Source organism: Camelus bactrianus, chromosome 21 (assembly GCF_048773025.1).
Source record: "Camelus bactrianus isolate YW-2024 breed Bactrian camel chromosome 21, ASM4877302v1, whole genome shotgun sequence".
Taxonomy (NCBI): Eukaryota; Metazoa; Chordata; class Mammalia; order Artiodactyla; family Camelidae; genus Camelus; species Camelus bactrianus.
The window spans coordinates 11,783,341-11,801,327 of record NC_133559.1 but is presented as its reverse complement, the minus strand read 5'-3'; the positions used below and the strand labels follow the sequence as shown (position 1 = coordinate 11,801,327).

Genomic DNA, 17,987 nt, shown 5'->3' with positions numbered 1-17,987 from the left:
TCAGTTCTCATTAAGTGCTGTGGACTGTCCTAGCACAGATGGTGGAGACAAGATTAAAAAACAAGCCTGACTTTCAGGGAGTTCACAGAGCACAGCTCTCAGCCTGCCCCTCCTTTTAACACATTTACAGAATCCTTGGCACACAGCAGGCTTCAATCGATGTTTCTTGAATTGAAGCATACAATTTAGTTAAGGAGATAAGATGTGCACAAATTATGAGGACACAAGCTATAATAAAGGGACTAGCAGAGGCCGAGGAAGAACAGAAGGGAGAAAGATTAATTTTAGGGGGGAGGAGCTGAGAAGGCTTCATGGAAGATGTGGCATTTGAGGTCAGCTTTGAAAGATGAGTAAGATTTTGACAGGTAGAGTTGGGAGGAGGAGTGTGTGTAGAAAATATTCTACATGAAATGACCCTCCCCTCCTTACTGTTCTTGACTCCTCCTTCCTGCCCCTCTCCAGACAAAGGATCTTGTTGCAAGATTTTAACCCATATATATTTTTTTTCTCTCGTGTCTTCCCATATATTTTTTTTAGTCCCGGTCTGTCAGTGACCTTGCCCCTTCCCTTCCTTCAGTTTTTAGGGAGTCCAGAGTCTGCCCTCTCCTCTGGCTATCCCAGATAGGCCAGTAAGATTTTGTGTAACTTGGTGGTTACAGTACATGCATCCAAGATGAAAACAGGAGGTTTTGAGAGTATGAAAACACCTATAGAAATCAAGATTTTCCTTGCAAAGTCCAGACATGTGGCTTTGTCCAATGGCCATGGATAAATGGATAAAATGACCAAGGAGGTGACGGAAAGGAACCCCTTTCCATTCAAGTAGCGCTGGTGCACTTTTGAGACTCCTGGCCAGTAATAAGAAGGTGTTGACACTGAGGGAGGGCCCTGCTAGGGAGGCCAGGAATCTGTGTGGCTAATTCCTCAGTCAATCCCTCTGCTTCTCCTATAAGAAGGAGGCATGTTGGGGAGGGGGTCACTCAAACTCCTTCTCAGGGGTCTTTGAACTAACCCTGTGCCTCAGGTATAGAGCTCTCTGAGCAAACCATGACACTATCAAAGTTGTGTGTCCTCCAGCAAGCCCCTTCCCCACTCTGGGCCTCTGTTTTCTCATCTGATGGATGAGGTGTTTGGGCCAGTACTATCCTCAGTTCTGGTCTTCTCTGACTCTGTGGCTCCAAAGCTGAACCCCTCCAGGAGATCGGGGAACTTGGCAAGGCCCCGGGAAGGCAGCAAGGCTGGCTGGGGTGTGGGATGCTTGGGTTCCTTTCCACCCACAAGGGCCTTGCCCCTGTTCCTCCTGGCCTGGTGCCTCCCTCTTTGAGCCACCCTGGGCCTTCTCCTACCCCTCCCCCACTCCCCCTTGCCTCTCCCTGTCACAGCCCCTTCCACACACGGCCAGGTAAAGCCTGAAGCTGACGATGGGATCCCACCCCCTGGGTCTCTCCCTCCTTCCCTCCCTCCCTGGCGCCCATTAGCCAGCCCAAGCCGTGGGGGCGGTGGCTGCCGAGTCCTAGTGCCAGGCCCGGCCCCCAGAGACGCACCTGTTCTGACCTGCTGAGCAGGTTCCCAAGTTTCTGCCGTCGTTGTTGGCCACAGCGTGGGAAGCCGCTCTGGGGGAGCTCTGAGCTCCCGATCACGGCTTCTTGGGGATAGCTTCAGCTGGGTGGGCGGACGGGGCCGGGTCCCCTACCGGAGACCCCAGTGGGATAGGCAGGTGCGGCAGTGCCTGAGGACTCCGTGACTTCCTGCCTTTTGGGCTGGTGCCCTACCCAGCTCTAGAGCCGGCTCCCAGGGAGAACTCGGTGGAACTTCAGAAACACTGGGCGGCTCTGCCTTTCGACCAATGCCTCTGTCCCTGGGAGCCGAGATGTCGGGGCCTGAGGCCTGGCTGCTGCTGCTGCTCCTGGCATCATTTACAGGTAGGACTTGCTTCAGGATCCTTGCTTTGAAGCCCAGGCTGACAGACACACACACACAAGCACATACACACGCACGCACGAACACATACACATTCTCTTTCCTGTGACTCTGGACTGAGGAACCAATTTCTCTCTCCCACCTCCAGCTGCCAGTAGTGCCCCCAGAAGAGCCCCCAGAAGAGCCACTGTAGCTCTTCTGCCTCAAGTCCCCTGTCCCCTTCCAGCCCCAGGCCAGGTCAGTATGTCTGGGGTCTCCGACCACCTTAGCCCAGGCCTTGCCTGGGCCGGAGCTGCCTCTGGGGGAAGAGGTATGGTGAATCAGTGCAGGTGGGCAGGGAGGTAAAACTGGTGGGGACCCTTTCACCTCAGGGTGTCCTGGAGGTTCCCTCGCCTACCCCTCTGGGCTCCAGAATTGCTGACTGGGGCTGGGGCTGACTCAGGGCTGAGCTGGTTTCCACAGTCATCAGGGTGATGCCCAGAGAGGTGACAGGGTCTTTCTGTCACCTTCTCCTCTCTCCAGGTCCTAGGATACCAGGACTGGGGCACCTGTTGGGGGACTACAGGGGAGCTGGAAGCTTTTCTCATTCTGGTCCCCTCTTTCCCTGGGTGCACTGTGAGGTGCCAGGGTGGGAACAAGGTGGTTACTTAGATGAGTAGGGGGTTGGGGCAGGGCACCTTCTAGATAGGGTGTGGTTCCCTTTTGTTTATCTCCCCATTTTCTCAACTAGCTGCCTTGTATTACTCCTTTCTAATGTATGTTTAGCAGCTACAAATTACAGGAATTTATAATCTTCAGAGTGGGAGAAAGAATACGTGTGTGCGTAAGTGTGTGTGTAAAGTGTGTGTGCACAATGAGACCACGGTGGGATTCCATAGGCTCTTCCCAGGGTAATGGGTAACCGAGAAATCTTTCTCCTTGGAAAGACAGGGCCTTATCTACTTTGGGCAGTTTGATTCCCAGTCCCAGGAGCAGGAGCGATGAAGCCTCAGTTGTCCAGCAGGGCCCAGCAGTGATTTCCTCAACCTCCATCCCCAGCTGAAGCTGTCAGGGAGAGAGTGAGACTCAAGATGTGTGGATAGGTGGGGGGGTGCTTTTACTCTGATCTCATAATGGAAGGGTCTTTGGCCCAGCCTCCAATCGCAGGATATTGAACTCCAACCCCTGCCATCCCCCATTCCCCCTACATCTTAATTCCCATCTTCCAGACAACACTTTTCACTTGTTTAGGCCAAGAGGGCGGGGCCTGGTTGCTGGGGCCAGGGAACTCGGCAGTCACTTTCCTGTATGATCTACCCACACCAAAAGAATGGAGCCATGATGTCTCAGGACTTGGAAGGGATCAAAGAGATCACCGCTCCAATTTCCCTCATTTTACAGATGGGAAAACTAAAAGAAACAGATAGGCAAGTGAGATCTCTAGATTTCTCAGCATTAGAATCATAACGGGGGTTGGTGTCCTGGTCTTCTAGTTCATTAAAGAATAGTACCTCTGAGTGCAGGCTGGGTATAGCCAGGGCACTAGACGCTGGAGATGCAGTGGTGAACGAGACATGATCCCTGTCTTCTTTCTCCATGACACAAAGCTGTTCTTTCTAAGAGAAGCCCAGGGAAGGGGAGAGGGGACCCCTTCTAGTTAAGGCGTCACCCCAACCTTGCCCAGTGCCTGATGGACAGGTGCTGTGGCTAGGGAATCAGCCTGGCTCCAGGATTGCCCCAGGAGGTTAATGCCCAAGGAGACACACCCTGCTGCTGCTACCACCTTCACAGAGCTGGAGGGTGCTCTGAGGACTGGTACTCAGACCCCAGGTTCCCAGCCCAAGGATCAGATGGGCCCACCTTACTGCCACCCCCATCCTGGCTCCTCTGTGTGTAGGCATCTCCTCAATGCCTCCAGGAAGCTGAAGTGTTTCTTGTCTCTGAAAAAGCCTTGGACTGGGAAGTCAGGAGTCTTGGATTCTGGCCCTGTTTCTGCAATTAATTTGCTATGTGACCTTGGGCAACTAAGAAAGCAGACTTCAGTAGACCAAGAGGTAAGAACAGATGATCATTACCAGCCTTCTAGCTCTGAAATCCTGTGGCTGTGTGAATGTCTGGCCCCTGACTGAAGGTGGGTGCTGGGTGCTGGGTGCTGGGTGCTGGAAGAGGCCGTCAGTCTCGCTGTGGTGACAGAAGAGGAAAGGTCCTGACCCCATCTCTCAGTGGGACCAAGGGTAGCTTTACCCTGGATACTGCCTCCTGCCCCTGCACTGCAAATTAGTGCCCCCACCAAGTCCTGGGCCATTAGAGCTCTGAGCCCCAGGGCTCTGCCCCACCCCTAACAGAGAGAGGAGCCCAGGCTGGGGAGGCACCTCCACACCACAGCTCTTTGTCTCTCTTTAATGGGATGAGTTTCCGGGTGAGGTCCCCTCCCTTCTCCCTCCCCATCTCCTGCCCTGGGGCTGAGGGCCCAAATCTACAGTTACCCCTCCAATAAGATCCTAGTTCCTTGACATTTACTTGGGCCCAACTAGGTCCTGCAGGACCAGAGGGCACAGGATTCTCTGAATTCTGAGGTCTGTCCTCTGAGGGTTAGGACCAGCCTTCTGTCTGAAGTTAGTTTCCTAGAAAGGGAGGGGCTCCATCCCTGTTTTTCTACTCCTGTTTACAGAGGGGGGCAGGCCCTTTCCTGTAGGACTTACCCAAACCCAGGGAAGCCAGAAAGAGAAGCTGGCTTCCCCGCCCAAGGTGGGGAGAACTAGGAGAATCCCAGGGAAACCCTGCAGCCCTAGTGACCTTGGTCCCACCCCAGTGTTTCAGGGAGCTGGGCTCAGGGGACCCCAGCCACAGAGATGGCAGTGAGGGGCTCATAGTGGAGTCTACAACCCCAGCTCTAGACTGCAGCCTTGGGATCCTGGGGTCCTCCAGGCAAAATGAAGGGGGGGCTAGCCACTGTGGGGAGCAAGCCTAGTGAGGAGAGAATGCCTGGGCTTTCTGGCCTCCCAAACTTGCCCTGTGCTGACCAAAGTCAAGGCAGAGAGAAGGGATGGGGGTGGGGTGAGGAGCTGATTCAGGAGGAAAGGGAGGAGAGGAGCCTAGGGGCTGAATCTGGGGACCAAATCTAAAATACAAAGGTCAAGTTCAGAACCCAAGGCCAGCCACCAGCCCTCCCTGAGGAGGGCCATGCAGGAGGTGGTTGGGATCACTCTTTCACTGGGACAGGGGACTTCTACCCTCAGAAGTTTTCCCCATAGATTTCAGGCCATCCCCCTCCCACCTTGCCTTTAAAACTGGTGTGTCCTGAGAGCTGGATTGAGGCTGTGATTTGGGGTGGGGTGGGGCAGGGCTGGTGGGGGGATTGTTGGCTGGCAGGATTGGGGAGGTGGGGTTAGGATCTCAGGAGTTTGGGAGAAGCTGAATTCTGGGTCTCCCACCCACAGTGTGGCTGTTGTGGTGACTCAGCCAGGCTCAGACTCTGGCTCCGGGGGGTTTAGGGGACTTATCTGTGCTGGGAGCTGTGTCTGGGCCAGAGCCGGGGCTGCCTCAAGGCCTGTCCTCCTCCATTGTTCTCACCTCCCTTTGTGATTGATGTGGCCCCCCTCCCCAGACACTAATCTGTGGTGGGCGCTTTGCCCAGGTTGGGAAGCTCTTGCTAAGCTGGGGGGCTTAGGACAATGGGGGGTAAGTGAGTGAGGTGGATGAAGGCAGAAGGAGAATCTGCTGGTTTTCAAAGTTCTTTGGCACTCCAAGGCCAAGGTCATGGGGGGAAGGATGGAAAAAAAAGTGCTGAGTTGTTTATGTCACCTGTCCTGAGTAGTGGGCTTCAGGGGTCCCTTTCCAGGTCTTTTCTTTCCCCAAACTCACCCACATAGTCCAGCTTTCTCTGGTGGAGGCTGCTGCCGTAGGGTGAGGGGAGGCAAGAGTTAACAGAGGAGAATGAGACCCTAGAGAGCTGGGACCCCTCCCCCAGCCCCAGGCAGGATCCACCCCCCTCCTCTACTTCCCACCAAACCTCCACCAGACAACCCTCACCCCAGGCCTGGAGCTAGAGCTGGTTTTTCTGGTGGTGGAAGCAGCTGGAGGCCTGACAGAGATTCCCAGGGAGAGGCCTTCTTGGGGGGCCAGAGGTGCTGGGGGGCCTGGGGGCTTGGCTGTGGGGTGAGAAGGGCGGGGGGTCCTTCTAGGAGGAACCTGAGGAGCAAGGGTAGAGAGAGCTTTGTTTTGTTCTGTTGGGGAGTCCTTGATAGCAATTTCCCATTACCTGGAGGGACAGTGACCTCATCTCTGGGTACCTCCACCTGAGCTGAATCTGCCCTCAAGTCTGGGGTGAGGTGGGGAAGGATGCCTGGGCGACACTCCAGACAGGTACAGGAGCAAATCGCAGAGCCACACACCGCTGACCAAGGCAGCTGAGACAGACAGCCATGCGGAAGCCAAGAGAAACCAACATCAAAATATTTACTATGGGAGCACATTCACACACACGCCATTGCATAGCTCTCTCTGGATGCAGACGAGCACACACATTCTCTTGAAGATGAGACACGAATATATGTATGTGCAAAACACACCCAAATTCCTGCCTAGACAGCCTCTCATGCATGTGAGCCAGCACTGAGACCCCCAAGCCCTCACTCAAAGATGTACATTCAGGCACAAGAGGCTCACACTTACTCCCTTCCTCCTCCCCCAGGCCCATCTCTAGGATCCCAACGTGTACCCCTCTATATCTGAGCAGGGGATGCTGATGGAGAAAGCGCCCTCAGAAAGAAAAGCCTCCTTCCCCAGAGATGGTGTTATCTGCAGCTGCCAGCCTCAGTTTCCCCTCCTGAGATCAGAGTCCAGGCTTCACAAATATAGGAAGGTTGGGACCCAGGCACAGGGTGGGGAGCAGGCAGCCAGCCCAAGCCAGGAATGGAGGGCCTGTCTGGGAGCAGGCGGGGTACATAGAGGGCAGGGCCCCAAAGAGGCCCGTGGGGGCCTGGCCAGGGGTGGGGGAGGCCGAGGGCAGGGATCCCGTCTGGCCAGTTGGGCCTGTTCTCTCCCTTGCGCAAGGTGGTGGCTGGTGGCGGCTGAGGCTAGGCCTGCTGTGCAGCAGCAGCTGAATCACCAAGGCTCCTGACCAGCGTCCTGGTGCTCCGGGAAGGAGGGGTGGGGAGAAGCAGAGGGAGGAGGCCCAGCCAGCAGAGTCCACCAGCCTCAGCAAACAATTTGCAGCAGAAGGGTCCATGGGCTTGGCCTGGCCTGGCCACTACATGCCCGCAGGGTGACCTCACCCGGCAGGCGGTGTGTCTCCTTTGCTCTGGTGACATCATCATGCTGACGCCGGGCGGGCACTGGGTGGGGGAGAAAAGGAGGAGACAGTCCTGGCCTGCCCTACCCTGGGTGTCTGGGCTTCTGGGTCCATTTAACCCAGGACAGGGATTCTAGAACCCAAGTTCTCCTTTCCTTCTCTTGTAACTGTGTGTGTGTGTGTGTGTGTGTGTGTATGTGTGTGTGTGTGTGTGTGTGTGTGTGTGAAGGAAGGTGTTGCTCAGGCTAACATGCTCCCACGAATAGTGGATTCAGGACAATGGGGGGCTGTGGGTGAGATCCAAAGGGACTTTCCTGTTTTACTGGGTTCCTCATCCTGCAAAGCAAAGCTTGGGTTTATCCCTTGGGATAATGGGGATCCTGGACTCACAGGTAGGGATGTGGAGAATTGGACTCAGACATATATTAGGGACCTGATATATGTTGTACCCTAAGATGGTGTTTTTTTGGGGGGAAATGTGGATGATTAGTGATGGGGAAGGGACAGTAATCCCTGGTTGGCAGGTGTAGGGATGGGGATAGAAAATATGTCACCTGACATTGTCCCGGAAAGAGTCTTTGGAAGCGTTTGAGTGTCCCAGTAGAGCAGGCTTGGACTCCCTGGCCTGCATGGACACTAGTTTTTGAAGCAAAGGATGTGCTCAGAAGCCCTTATTTCAAACCCACCTCCAACCCTTCCTTGGCAGCCCTGCTCCCTCCAGTGCCAGGAGGAGGTGCCTGGGAGGGGTGCGGGTAGTTAGCTGGACTCCCAGGCTGGGCTGGGTGGGACCAACATCAGCTTAGGCTGGTCAGGGCCCTGGTATCTGGCCCTGCAGGTCTGTCCCATCCCATTCAGGCACTCCCAGCTGCCAACAGCATCCTCCCTTCCTCCTCCCCTGCTAGCAGGGCCATGGGATCCCCTTCCTCAGCTCCATGCTCTACCTCACTGGAACCCCCTGGTCCACTCTAGTGGGGCTTCACTTTCTCCCTCCATGCCTATCCCCCTCCATCCCCTCCCTTCTTCCCATGTCCAGTCTGGAAGTGCTCCCTTTGGCAGAGAACCAGGCTAGGCAGCCTATCCTGTCTCCACCCTAAGGTTGACAAGTCAACCCCCTACCTGTCCAGCCCAACCAAAGGCTGCTCACTCCTCCTTGTTCTACCCCTTCCTTCTTCCGCCTGTCTCTCTCATTTATTCATTTACCCACTCATTCATTCATTCAGTCAGTCAGTAAACATTAGCTGAGCACAAATTATGTGCCAGGAATGCAGACCACTGAGCACTAGGCCAGAAACCATGTTTCCATATGCGATGTGAGACCCAGTTTCTACTCTTGAGGCTCTCAGTCTGGTGGAAGACAAGAAAATAGCAAAACAACCCATGGTATAAAGTATTATGATGGGTCAAAGCAGAGTGCTGGAGGAGACCAGAGGAAGGGCACCTAACCCTGCCTGAGGTGGGGGTGGGGGGAGGGAGACTCCAGGAGGAAGTGATGTCTAAGCAGAGTCTTCAAGGATGAGTAGGAGTTATCCAGACAGTGATGAGTAGGAGCTACCAGACACAGGGATGAGGGCGTTCCAGGCAGGAGCATAACATGAGCGAGGTGAGGGACAGCAGGGTGTGTGAAGTGCTGGCCAGAGGCAGGAGCTTTGAACTTTGGGGAATTGCTGTATAAACATTCCAAGGCAGGAGCCCTTGCCATCCCAGAGAGCCTTCACACCCAGCCCTCAGCCCCCAGCCCTGTGTTTCACATGCTTTGTTCCACAACTCCAAATTTCTTTCTTCCTAGCCACCAGCTTCCTTGGCTCTGCCTTCCTCATAAGGTACTCATCCTAGAAACCTAGGAGTTGTCTTCAGGTCTTTCCTCTCTCTTTCTGGTCAGTGACCAAATCCTGCCGGGTTTCCCCCAGGAACTGTCCCCTCCTCTCCACCCCGGCAGCACTGCTCAGGGCTGTAGCTGCAGCGTCTTAGTGAGTCTCCTGTTCCCAGTCTCCCTGCTTTCTAGTTAGAGGGCACATGCCCACTGGCTTCATGCTTTTGTGACTCCCTCCTTCCTCATAGGCAAATCTGAATTCCTTTGCCTGGCGTGGAAGGTCCTGGGTGATTTTACTCCAACCAAATGTTCCACTCTGCCTTAGTAGTGTCCCCTCTTCTCTGCTTCCTGAACCAGCCAGCCTCTCTGCCTCCTTGGGGTTTGCCCACCTTGGTCCCCCATCTGGGACCCCTTTTCCGGTCTCACCCCTTCCTGGTTCTACCCAACTCATGCTTGAGGCCCTCCCACATGACTCAGGACCACTGTGACTGTCCCATTCTACAACTAACCTGCAACATGCCACTAAGCACTAAATCAGAAGCCATCACACATATTTCCATATCTGTCTCCAGATCTCAGATTCTGTAAGTGCAGGAAATGCATCCTTTTTAGCAGATAAAGCTCCACGATAGATACCCTGAGTGCTTCATACCGTTCCTCGTCAAGGTACAAAACACTCACTCTTTGTTGCTGGTCCCTAACTCCTGTCCTCTGATTCTGGCTCATGGTTCTGACCCCATTGCTGTGTGTCTGTCCTGACCTCATCTCTCTGGGCCTCTGACCTGGGGCCTTTCTGTTTTCAGTGACTTGCTTGTTCCTGCTTCTGAGCCTCCATTCGTGCCATTCCTCCCACATAGAACACCTTCTTCTTTCTGGGAATCCAGGTCTCTCATCTTCAAGCCATGAAAAGAATGCTCTGAAGGGCCTACCGGGATGGACCCTTCCTCCCCTACATGCCCTATCCCAGACACCAATTGTTCCCAACCCCTGAATAAAATCCATTTCCCTAAACTCCCTGAGGGCAGAGGCTGGGCCTCTCCTCCTGTTATAGCCTCCCACCTTCAGTAGCTCAGGATACAGTCCTGGGCTGGGAGAGGGTGTGACTCTTCCAGGCACCATCTGTATGGCCTTAGGCAAGTCACTTCCTCTCTCTGGGTCTCAGTTTCCTCATCTGTTAAATGGTGATAATAACGCCTACCTCTTGGGAACATTTTGTGGATCTAATGAGGTAATGGTCTGAACGCGCTTTGCAAGCATAAAATGCTCCAGGAGTTCTGGGCTGCCTTTGCTGTCATTATCATTATGAATAAATAAGTGTTCCCCTGGCTCTGGCAGCGCCCCCAATCCTGGCTGCTTCTGTCTGCCCCCTACAGGCCAGTGCCTGGCAGGTGAGCTGGAGACCTCGGACCTGGTGACGGTGGTGCTGGGTCAGGACGCAAAGCTGCCCTGCTTCTACCGAGGGGACCCCGGCGAGCAGGTGGAGCAGGTGTCATGGGCTCGTGTGGATGCGGGCGAGGGCACCCGGGAGCTGGCGCTGCTGAACTCCAAGTACGGGCTGCACGTGAGCTCGGCCTACGAGGGCCGCGTGGAAGAGCTGCCGCCCCCACGGAACCCTCTGGACGGTGCGGTGCTCCTGCGCAACGCTGTGCAGGCCGACGAGGGCGAATACGAGTGTCGTGTCAGTACCTTCCCTGCCGGCAGCTTCCAGGCACGGCTTCGGCTCCGCGTGCTGGGTAAGTGCTGCTGGCTGTGGGCGTGATGGTGGAGTCGGGGGTGGGGGTGGGGTGCCAACGTGACGAGTGCTGTGTATACAGAGGCACCAGATCCTCAGGCCCCTGGAAGGAAGAAACCAGAGGCAGGGGAATGGAGAGATGGGGACTTCAGAGACGGATGGGGCAGAGGCAGAACAGGAAGGAGAGGTGGGGGTCCTATGGGGGAAAGGTAGCCTCATCCAGCCCACCAGCCCGCCCACCCACCCACCTAATCCAGAAATTCTCTCCAGGTGACCTCAAAAGCTTGATCCAGCTTGGTCAGCCTTGGGGAAGAATCTATACAGCAGTTCTTCCTTCTGCTGACCTGAAATCTCCCTCTGGGTTACTTTCACCCTCTCCAGCAAGATGGCACAGGCTTAATCTCTCTTCTACACAACAGCTTTTCGAAGACCTGAGGACCCTTGTCATGCCCCACTTAAATCTCTTCTCTAAGCTAAATTTACTAGTTTCTGCAACAATTCTAACCAAAGACGCTCACTCAGAGCCTCCCTTGCCATCCTGGGCTCCATGGTTTTAAAATGCGGTGCCTAGACATGGACACAGGCCCAGCTCTGACAGTGTGGCTGTGCATGACCAGTGAGGCTAAGACCTTCCTTGATGTGGACCTTCAGTGAATGCAGCTGCAGACCACGATTGTCTTTTAAACCACCACTTTGCCCTGTGGGCACTCGTGGTCAATGGGTGCCCTAGATTTACGGTCAAGTTAAATCTTTTCCCTCCTGTGCTTGGGCTGTTAATGTCATGAAGATAAAAATAAAGGCCTTTATAGTTTCCCTTTATTCACACAGAAGTTTATAATACCAGCTTGATAGCAATCCCTGAGTGTGAATCTTGGCTTTACCACTTAATAGCTAATGATGTGGAACAAATCATTTAACCTCCCCTGTGCTTCAGTTTCTTCAGCTGTAAGATAGGGATAATAATACCTGGTTTGTGTTTCTTGACGGGATTAAATGAGATAAAATTTTTAAAGGTTTAGCACAATACTTGGCCCATAGTAAGTACTTAATAAATGGTGGTTATTATTAGTATTATATAGTTGTTATCTGGTTAGTTTTTAAATTCATTATTTTTATTAAAAAATGATCATGTATATTGTAAAAAATTCAAACAATGGAGAAGGGTACAAAGTCAGCTGAAATTCTACCACTCATCTGGTGTCTTTGTTGGATGAAATAAGATGAAAAAGGGGCCTGAAACTTTCCACCTGTGCAAGACTGAGCTGGGGTAGTGTGGCACCTCCTGACAGGGTTGTAAAGATCATGAACTCCTCTTCCCCCTACCTGCAGTGCCCCCCCTGCCCTCATTGAATCCTGGTCCAGCGCTAGAAGAGGGCCAGGGCCTGACACTGGCAGCCTCCTGCACAGCAGAGGGCAGCCCGGCCCCCAGTGTGACCTGGGACACAGAGGTCAAGGGCACTTCATCCAGCCGCTCCTTCACACACTCCCGCTCAGCTGCTGTCACTTCAGAGTTCCATCTGGTGCCCAGCCGCAGCATGAATGGGCAACCACTTACTTGTGTGGTGTCCCACCCTGGCCTGCTCCAGGACCAAAGGATCACCCACATCCTTCAAGTGGCCTGTGAGTACTTGGATCTTGAGTAGAGTGCCCCCATGGGTCCCAGGAGGTTTGGTGAGATACTGAGAGACCCTGAGCCACACCAGTCTGGCCAGCCTGGGTCCCAGAGGCCACCTTGTGTGGCCAAGAGCACTAGTCCAAAGGTAGAAGACCAGGAGCCCATCCCAGATGACTTTGGCAAGTCACTTAAACCTCTCTGGCCTTCAGTGTCCTCTTGCTTACAAAGGAGACTGCTCTGCCCAGAGGGTTGGGAGAATCAGATATAAACATGGAATAGAAAGCATTTTGTAAAATAGTGTAGGATTTGAAGGGAGACTTGGGGTGAGCCTTAGTTCTGCTGGTGGCCAGCTATTGTTATTCAGTCTTGTTAGGATTCATTTTTTTCATCAGCAGAAGGAGTATAATTATATCAACTTTACAGGGTTCTGATGGGAATTAGAAACCATAAAGGCAAAACATCTCGCACAGTGCTTGGTGCATAGAAGGTGCTCAGTAGATACTAGATACTTGGTAGACTGGGCTTCTTGGGGGATAGGCCTGTTTTTACTCATACTAACCCAACATTTGACACAAAGTAGGTCTTCAACAATGTTTATTAAAGAAATGAATGAACTAGTAGGATGCTTAAGCCTTTGAAGAATCAGGGAGCGTTTGCTGAGCACCTGTCCTATGACTAGCACTATGCTAGAGATCACAGGGGATTCAGAAAATGTGTGACATTGCTTTGCAGACGAACTTACAGACTTATTGCACAGGTAAACAAATGTGGACCCTCTGAGCTTAGAGAGGGGAGGGAGCCATCAGCAAGGTGGGGCTGGGCTAGGTTTGGCTGCAGATGAGTAGGACAGAGAAGGGCCAGGGGAGGCTCTTCCAAGCAGGGTGGGGCCTGGGGCGGGTGCCCTTCAAGGACATAGGATAAGCAAGATCAAAGGGATCCTTTCCATTCTTTCTCCTCCCACCTCCATTCCAGTCCTTGCTGAGGCCTCTGTAAGGGGCCTTGAAGACCGAAAGCTGTGGCAGGTTGGCAGAGAAGGAGCTATGCTCAAGTGCTTGAGTGAAGGGCAGCCCCCTCCCTCCTACAACTGGACACGGTAAGGGCCTGGCTTGGGACCAAGGTCCTTCCCTCTCAGGACCAGCATGTACTCATTATGGGCTGGGACATTATATTCTGAACCCCAAATAAATGTGTTCAAAGCAACACAAGAATTTGCATGGTCACCAAACATTATTATTGGCTTTCATAAGGAGTGTATGATACATGGTAATTGGTAGGGAATAAGCTAGTAAGTCCTTGGCTTTTTTCCCTAACCTTAAAATTATGAAATATTATACAGTATTTAAATGTTAATACTTTCTATATTTATATAACTGCCTAAAGTGGATAAGACAAAAAGATACAGCTTACTATGACTGTTGTTAAACCAACACTCCTGTAACCACTGCCACGCTGTCAGCGCCTCAGTAGCACCCACCCATCTCTGCCAGTTCCTTGGCTCTTTTCCAGGGTCTGAGATGTCCAGACAATCAGGGATGGGTCATGGTCTAACATGTGAGCTGATGGGCCATGCATGTGGCCTTATGCCTGGGGCTCTGTTCATGTACTCTACCATACAACATCATGAGTGTTGGGACATATAGTCAGATTTCCCAAGTACATCTGAGCATAGAGAGGAATGGCCTGTCCTGTCGTGTGGACTTTATACCATGCAGGCCTGGTACCCAGTGCTGGATGATGTGATGCCCATGGGAGCATGTGGGATGGCACCTGTGTGGATCTTCCCCCAGTGTGTGGGGGGGTGCCCGGGTCAGACTGGGCGGCAGGGAGAAAGAACCTCTGCCTAGACCTGCCTAGGGGAGGGAGGGGCACCGTGGGAACAGCCGGTGGCTCTGGGTGACGTCATGGGGGAGGGAGGTAGAGAGCTGCCTGGGCACGTTGGGTGGTGGCAGCCTCAGCCCGCCCCAGCCGGCACCCATCAACTTCCCTGTCCTCCAGGCTGGATGGGCCTCTGCCCAGTGGGGTCCGAGTAGAAGGAGACACTCTGGGCTTTCCCCCGCTGACCACTGAGCACAGTGGCACCTACGTCTGCCACGTCAGCAATGAGCTCTCCTCGAGGGATTCTCAGGTGGTTGTGGATGTTCTTGGTAAGCACTGGGGCAGAGACTGGGACCTGGGCTAAGGGCCTGGTGGGGGCAACAGGAAGCAAGATGGAGAGAGTGACTGGGAGAGTGTTTATCTGGAGGGGACAGGACTGCATGTATTTTGCAGAAGGTCATACCAGGAGGGTGGTTTTGGATGTGTTTTGTGAGGACAGTGTTTCGGGGTCTGTGGGGTCTGGGGGCTGGTCAGGGATCTGAGCATCTGCCTCAGACAGTGGCCTGTCTCCAGCAGACCCTCAGGATACCCCAGGGAAGCAGGTGGACCTGGTGTCGGCCTCCGTGGTGGTGGTGGGTGTGATCGCCGCACTCTTGTTCTGCCTTCTGGTGGTGGTGGTGGTGCTCATGTCCCGATACCATCGGCGCAAGGCCCAGCAGATGACCCAGAAATAGTAAGTACTGGCCGCTCCTGGGTTGGGAGAGCTAAGCTGGGAACAAAGAGGAGACAGGCAGGAGGTGGGCCAGGACCAAGGAGTGAGAGGAGACTGAGAGGCCTGACATCTAGGGATCTTGTGGACCAGAGGTAGGCCACGTCTCTGGGGGAGGTGAAAAGGGTCTTGGGGCCTAGGCCACAGCTGGATGAGGAGAACCACACTGCCTGAGTGAGGCTCAGATCCATATGCACCATGCACACACACACACTGTGGCCACACTGCCACCTGCAGCCACTCACTAACGTTTGCAGGACAGCTCAGCACCCACACCCTCCAGTCCTGTCTCACATAGGCTCTGCCAGGGTAGGTTCACCTTGGGAGGCTACCGCTAGCCTCAGCTCCTGACAAAGGGGTGTCTTCACAGTGAGGAGGAGCTGACCCTGACCAGGGAGAACTCCATCCGGAGGCTGCATTCCCATCACTCGGACCCCAGGAACCAGGTGTGTGCCAAGGTTGGATGCATTCATGGGGCCCGGGGCCTCCCCGCAGACCAGGAGCAAGGCCTCCTTGGGGTCTGGCCACTGACTCTTAGCTATGGCTAGTGGGTGGAGCTGGGGTGGGGTGGGGTGGGGTGTGCAGAGCTGCCTTTGGGTCTGCCGGGCTCCTTCAGAAAGTCCCCATCAGTTCTGGCCTAGGGGTTGCTCTGGGCAGCCACCCTTAGCACTGGTTTCAGGGTGGGATTAAGGTCGGGGTGGGGGAATGAGGATGTTTATATCAAGGAGAGAATGGATACAAGGGGCTGGGGGAAAGAGGCTGCGGAAAGGAGGCTGAGCCCTGTTCTGACTCCTCCTCCATGTCCGGGCCCTGCAGCCGGAGGAGAGTGTAGGGCTGAGAGCCGAGGGCCACCCTGATAGTCTCAAGGACAACAGTAGCTGCTCTGTGATGGTGAGGCCCCCGGCCGGCCCCACCGGTTTCCCCACCACTTTCCTCAGGCCCCTCTCCTGGTCCCAGATGTAGTGCGTCAGCAGCCCCCTTGCCAGTCCCTCGCACTCAGGCTCGCACTGCCCAGCCCCGCCCCACACCCCAGCTTCACCTTTGTTCTCTAGTCTCCCCTTCCCCAGGCCTAACCTTCACTCCCAGCCCCTGATCACTGACCCCACCATGCCCTAGTTGGCCCTCTCATGTCTGGCTGCCCTGCCCTGCTGCCTGACTTGCGCTCTGCTCTTGGTCTCCAGAGTGAAGAGCCAGAGGGCCGCAGTTACTCCACGCTGACCACAGTGAGGGAGATTGAAACACAGACTGAACTGCTGTCTCCAGGCTCTGGGCGGGCAGAGGAGGAGGAAGATCAGGATGAAGGCATCAAACAGGCCATGAACCATTTTGTTCAGGAGAATGGGACCCTGCGGGCCAAGCCTACGGGCAATGGCATCTACATCAATGGGCGGGGGCACCTGGTCTGACCCAGGCCTGCCTCCCTCCCCTAAGCCTGGCTTCCTCTGCTGACATGGAAGATTTCAGCTCACCCCTGGGGGAGCCTCTCTAAACCCCTATTTCTTGAGGAAGATGCTCCCCACCCCACTGACTGCTCTACCTTTTCCTCCAACCCTTTGTTCAAGGATGGTAGGGCTCTCCTTGCTGAGTCCCTCCCACAGTGTGTGCAGGTCACCGTGTATGTCTTTGTGCTGGTGTGAGTGTTCACTGACTGCATGTGCATGGAGGGGTGGCTGTGCCCATGGTGTGCACTGTGCTGTCATGTCAGAGTCCAAGTGAACCATGGTGTGTGTGCCACAGGATTTGGTGGCTGCATGGGGAACGCCATGGGGGACTGGTGTGTGTGTTGTGTGGCTGTGTGACCTTTGCCTGTAAAATGCAGGTGTTTTCCTCAGACCCCAGAGCAGTATTAATGATGCAGAGGTTGGAGGCGGGATTTGGAGACTGTGGGCCAGATCCAGGTGTGCGGGCATAGCTGGAGCTGGAATCTGGCCGTCTGAGTGGGGGAGCCGGGCTCCCACCACTTGGGAGCCATCAGGGCAAGTGTGAAGCACAGGGCCTAGGGGTCGGCTAGAGGCTCAAACTGTTACAGAAGAAGCCCTCTGCCCTCTGGTGGCCTCTGGACCTGCTGCATGTACATATTTTTTGTAAATAAACCTGCACAGGGGAGCTGCTTTAAGGAATACTGCTCCAGACCCATTTATAAGAGAAAAGACTTTTTAAAAAAGCATTTGATTGATCTGGATGTTTATTATCACAGGGATTGCTGGAAGTGACATCAGCCTACACAGGAATTCAGCAGAGCTAGACCTTGCTCAGGCCCTCCCCCCAGGGGCTAATTCCTGTGGTTCTGAAGGGTGCTCCCTCTATGGCACCTTAATCCAGCAGCCTTTTGGGAGGGAGCCTGAGAGCTGATGGAGTTTGAAGAAAGGGTGTGCACCCAGCAGTTACTGGCTACCGGAGGACAGGCCCTAGTGTCTCCTCAGCTCTTTCCCTGGCCTCATGCTTTCCTAGTTGTATCCACAGTTGTTTGTGGTCCCTTGGTGGGGGGAGTTGCTGGGACTTGGAGACAAGGGCTCCTGGTTCAGTTGTGGTGTAGGGGAGAGAGAATAGTGGTTATAGACCAAGGGAGGGTGGGAGTTCAGGTGAGGTGAAGGAGCTGCTGGGGGTGAGAATGTCTCCTTTCCCCCAGGGGTTTAGGGTCACTAACTTGGGGCTCTTCCAGTAGTTTTTTTGAGTGGGGGCTGGGGTTAGATAAGGTCTATTTTTGCCCGGCCCACCCAAATATATTCAACCAGAATACCTAGATTTAGTGCCCAAACCCTGCTTGGCCTGAAATCTGCTAGATTTCTGGACCAAAAGAGAGACTCTCATCCCCTGCTCCCCAGCCAGCCCAGGACTTTGGATGTGGAACCTGAAGATACGGAATTCTAGTGTGTACATGTTCTGTAAATATGTGCATATTTGTACATAAAATGATTCTGTTTTTAAATAAACAGAGAAAACCTGTTCTTTCTGGTTCCTGTCTTGCCCTGTAAACTGTGTAAGTCCTGAACCTCTGCCGTCCCTGTCTCTGCACCCTTCTCCCTGTGGTTCCAGGTAGGGGAGGAGTTAGGA

At 54.0% G+C, this 17,987-nt stretch overlaps 1 protein-coding gene across 4 annotated transcripts; it reads left to right on the top strand.

The window, feature by feature from the left end:
• The first annotated feature begins 1,519 nt into the window (after window positions 1-1,519).
• Window positions 1,520-17,881, top strand: NECTIN4 (nectin cell adhesion molecule 4). Of its 4 annotated transcripts, none has more exons than XM_045517151.2 (9): window positions 1,520-1,922; window positions 10,376-10,735; window positions 12,064-12,354; window positions 13,322-13,442; window positions 14,345-14,493; window positions 14,738-14,897; window positions 15,304-15,379; window positions 15,750-15,824; window positions 16,115-17,881. In XM_045517151.2, exons 1-9 carry the CDS (start codon window positions 1,847-1,849, stop codon window positions 16,337-16,339), a joined length of 1,533 nt encoding a protein of 510 aa, XP_045373107.1. In that variant the 5' UTR covers window positions 1,520-1,846; the 3' UTR covers window positions 16,340-17,881. The 4 variants fall into 4 exon arrangements, with proteins under 4 accessions (XP_045373107.1, XP_045373108.1, XP_010953973.1 ...); XM_010955671.3 differs by having other exon boundaries at window positions 1,523-1,922; window positions 14,741-14,897; XM_045517152.2 differs by lacking the exon at window positions 15,750-15,824 and having other exon boundaries at window positions 1,521-1,922.
• Window positions 17,882-17,987: the final 106 nt, after the last annotated feature.

Coding starts and splice junctions, on each gene's coding strand:
- NECTIN4 (XM_045517151.2), top strand. CDS start 1,847: ATGCCTCTGTCCCTGGGAGCCGAGATGTCGGGGCCTGAGGCCTGGCTG. Junction 10,736..12,063: donor GCTTCGGCTCCGCGTGCTGG/GTAAGTGCTGCT, acceptor CCCTACCTGCAG/TGCCCCCCCTGCCCTCATTG. Junction 12,355..13,321: donor CCACATCCTTCAAGTGGCCT/GTGAGTACTTGG, acceptor CCTCCATTCCAG/TCCTTGCTGAGGCCTCTGTA.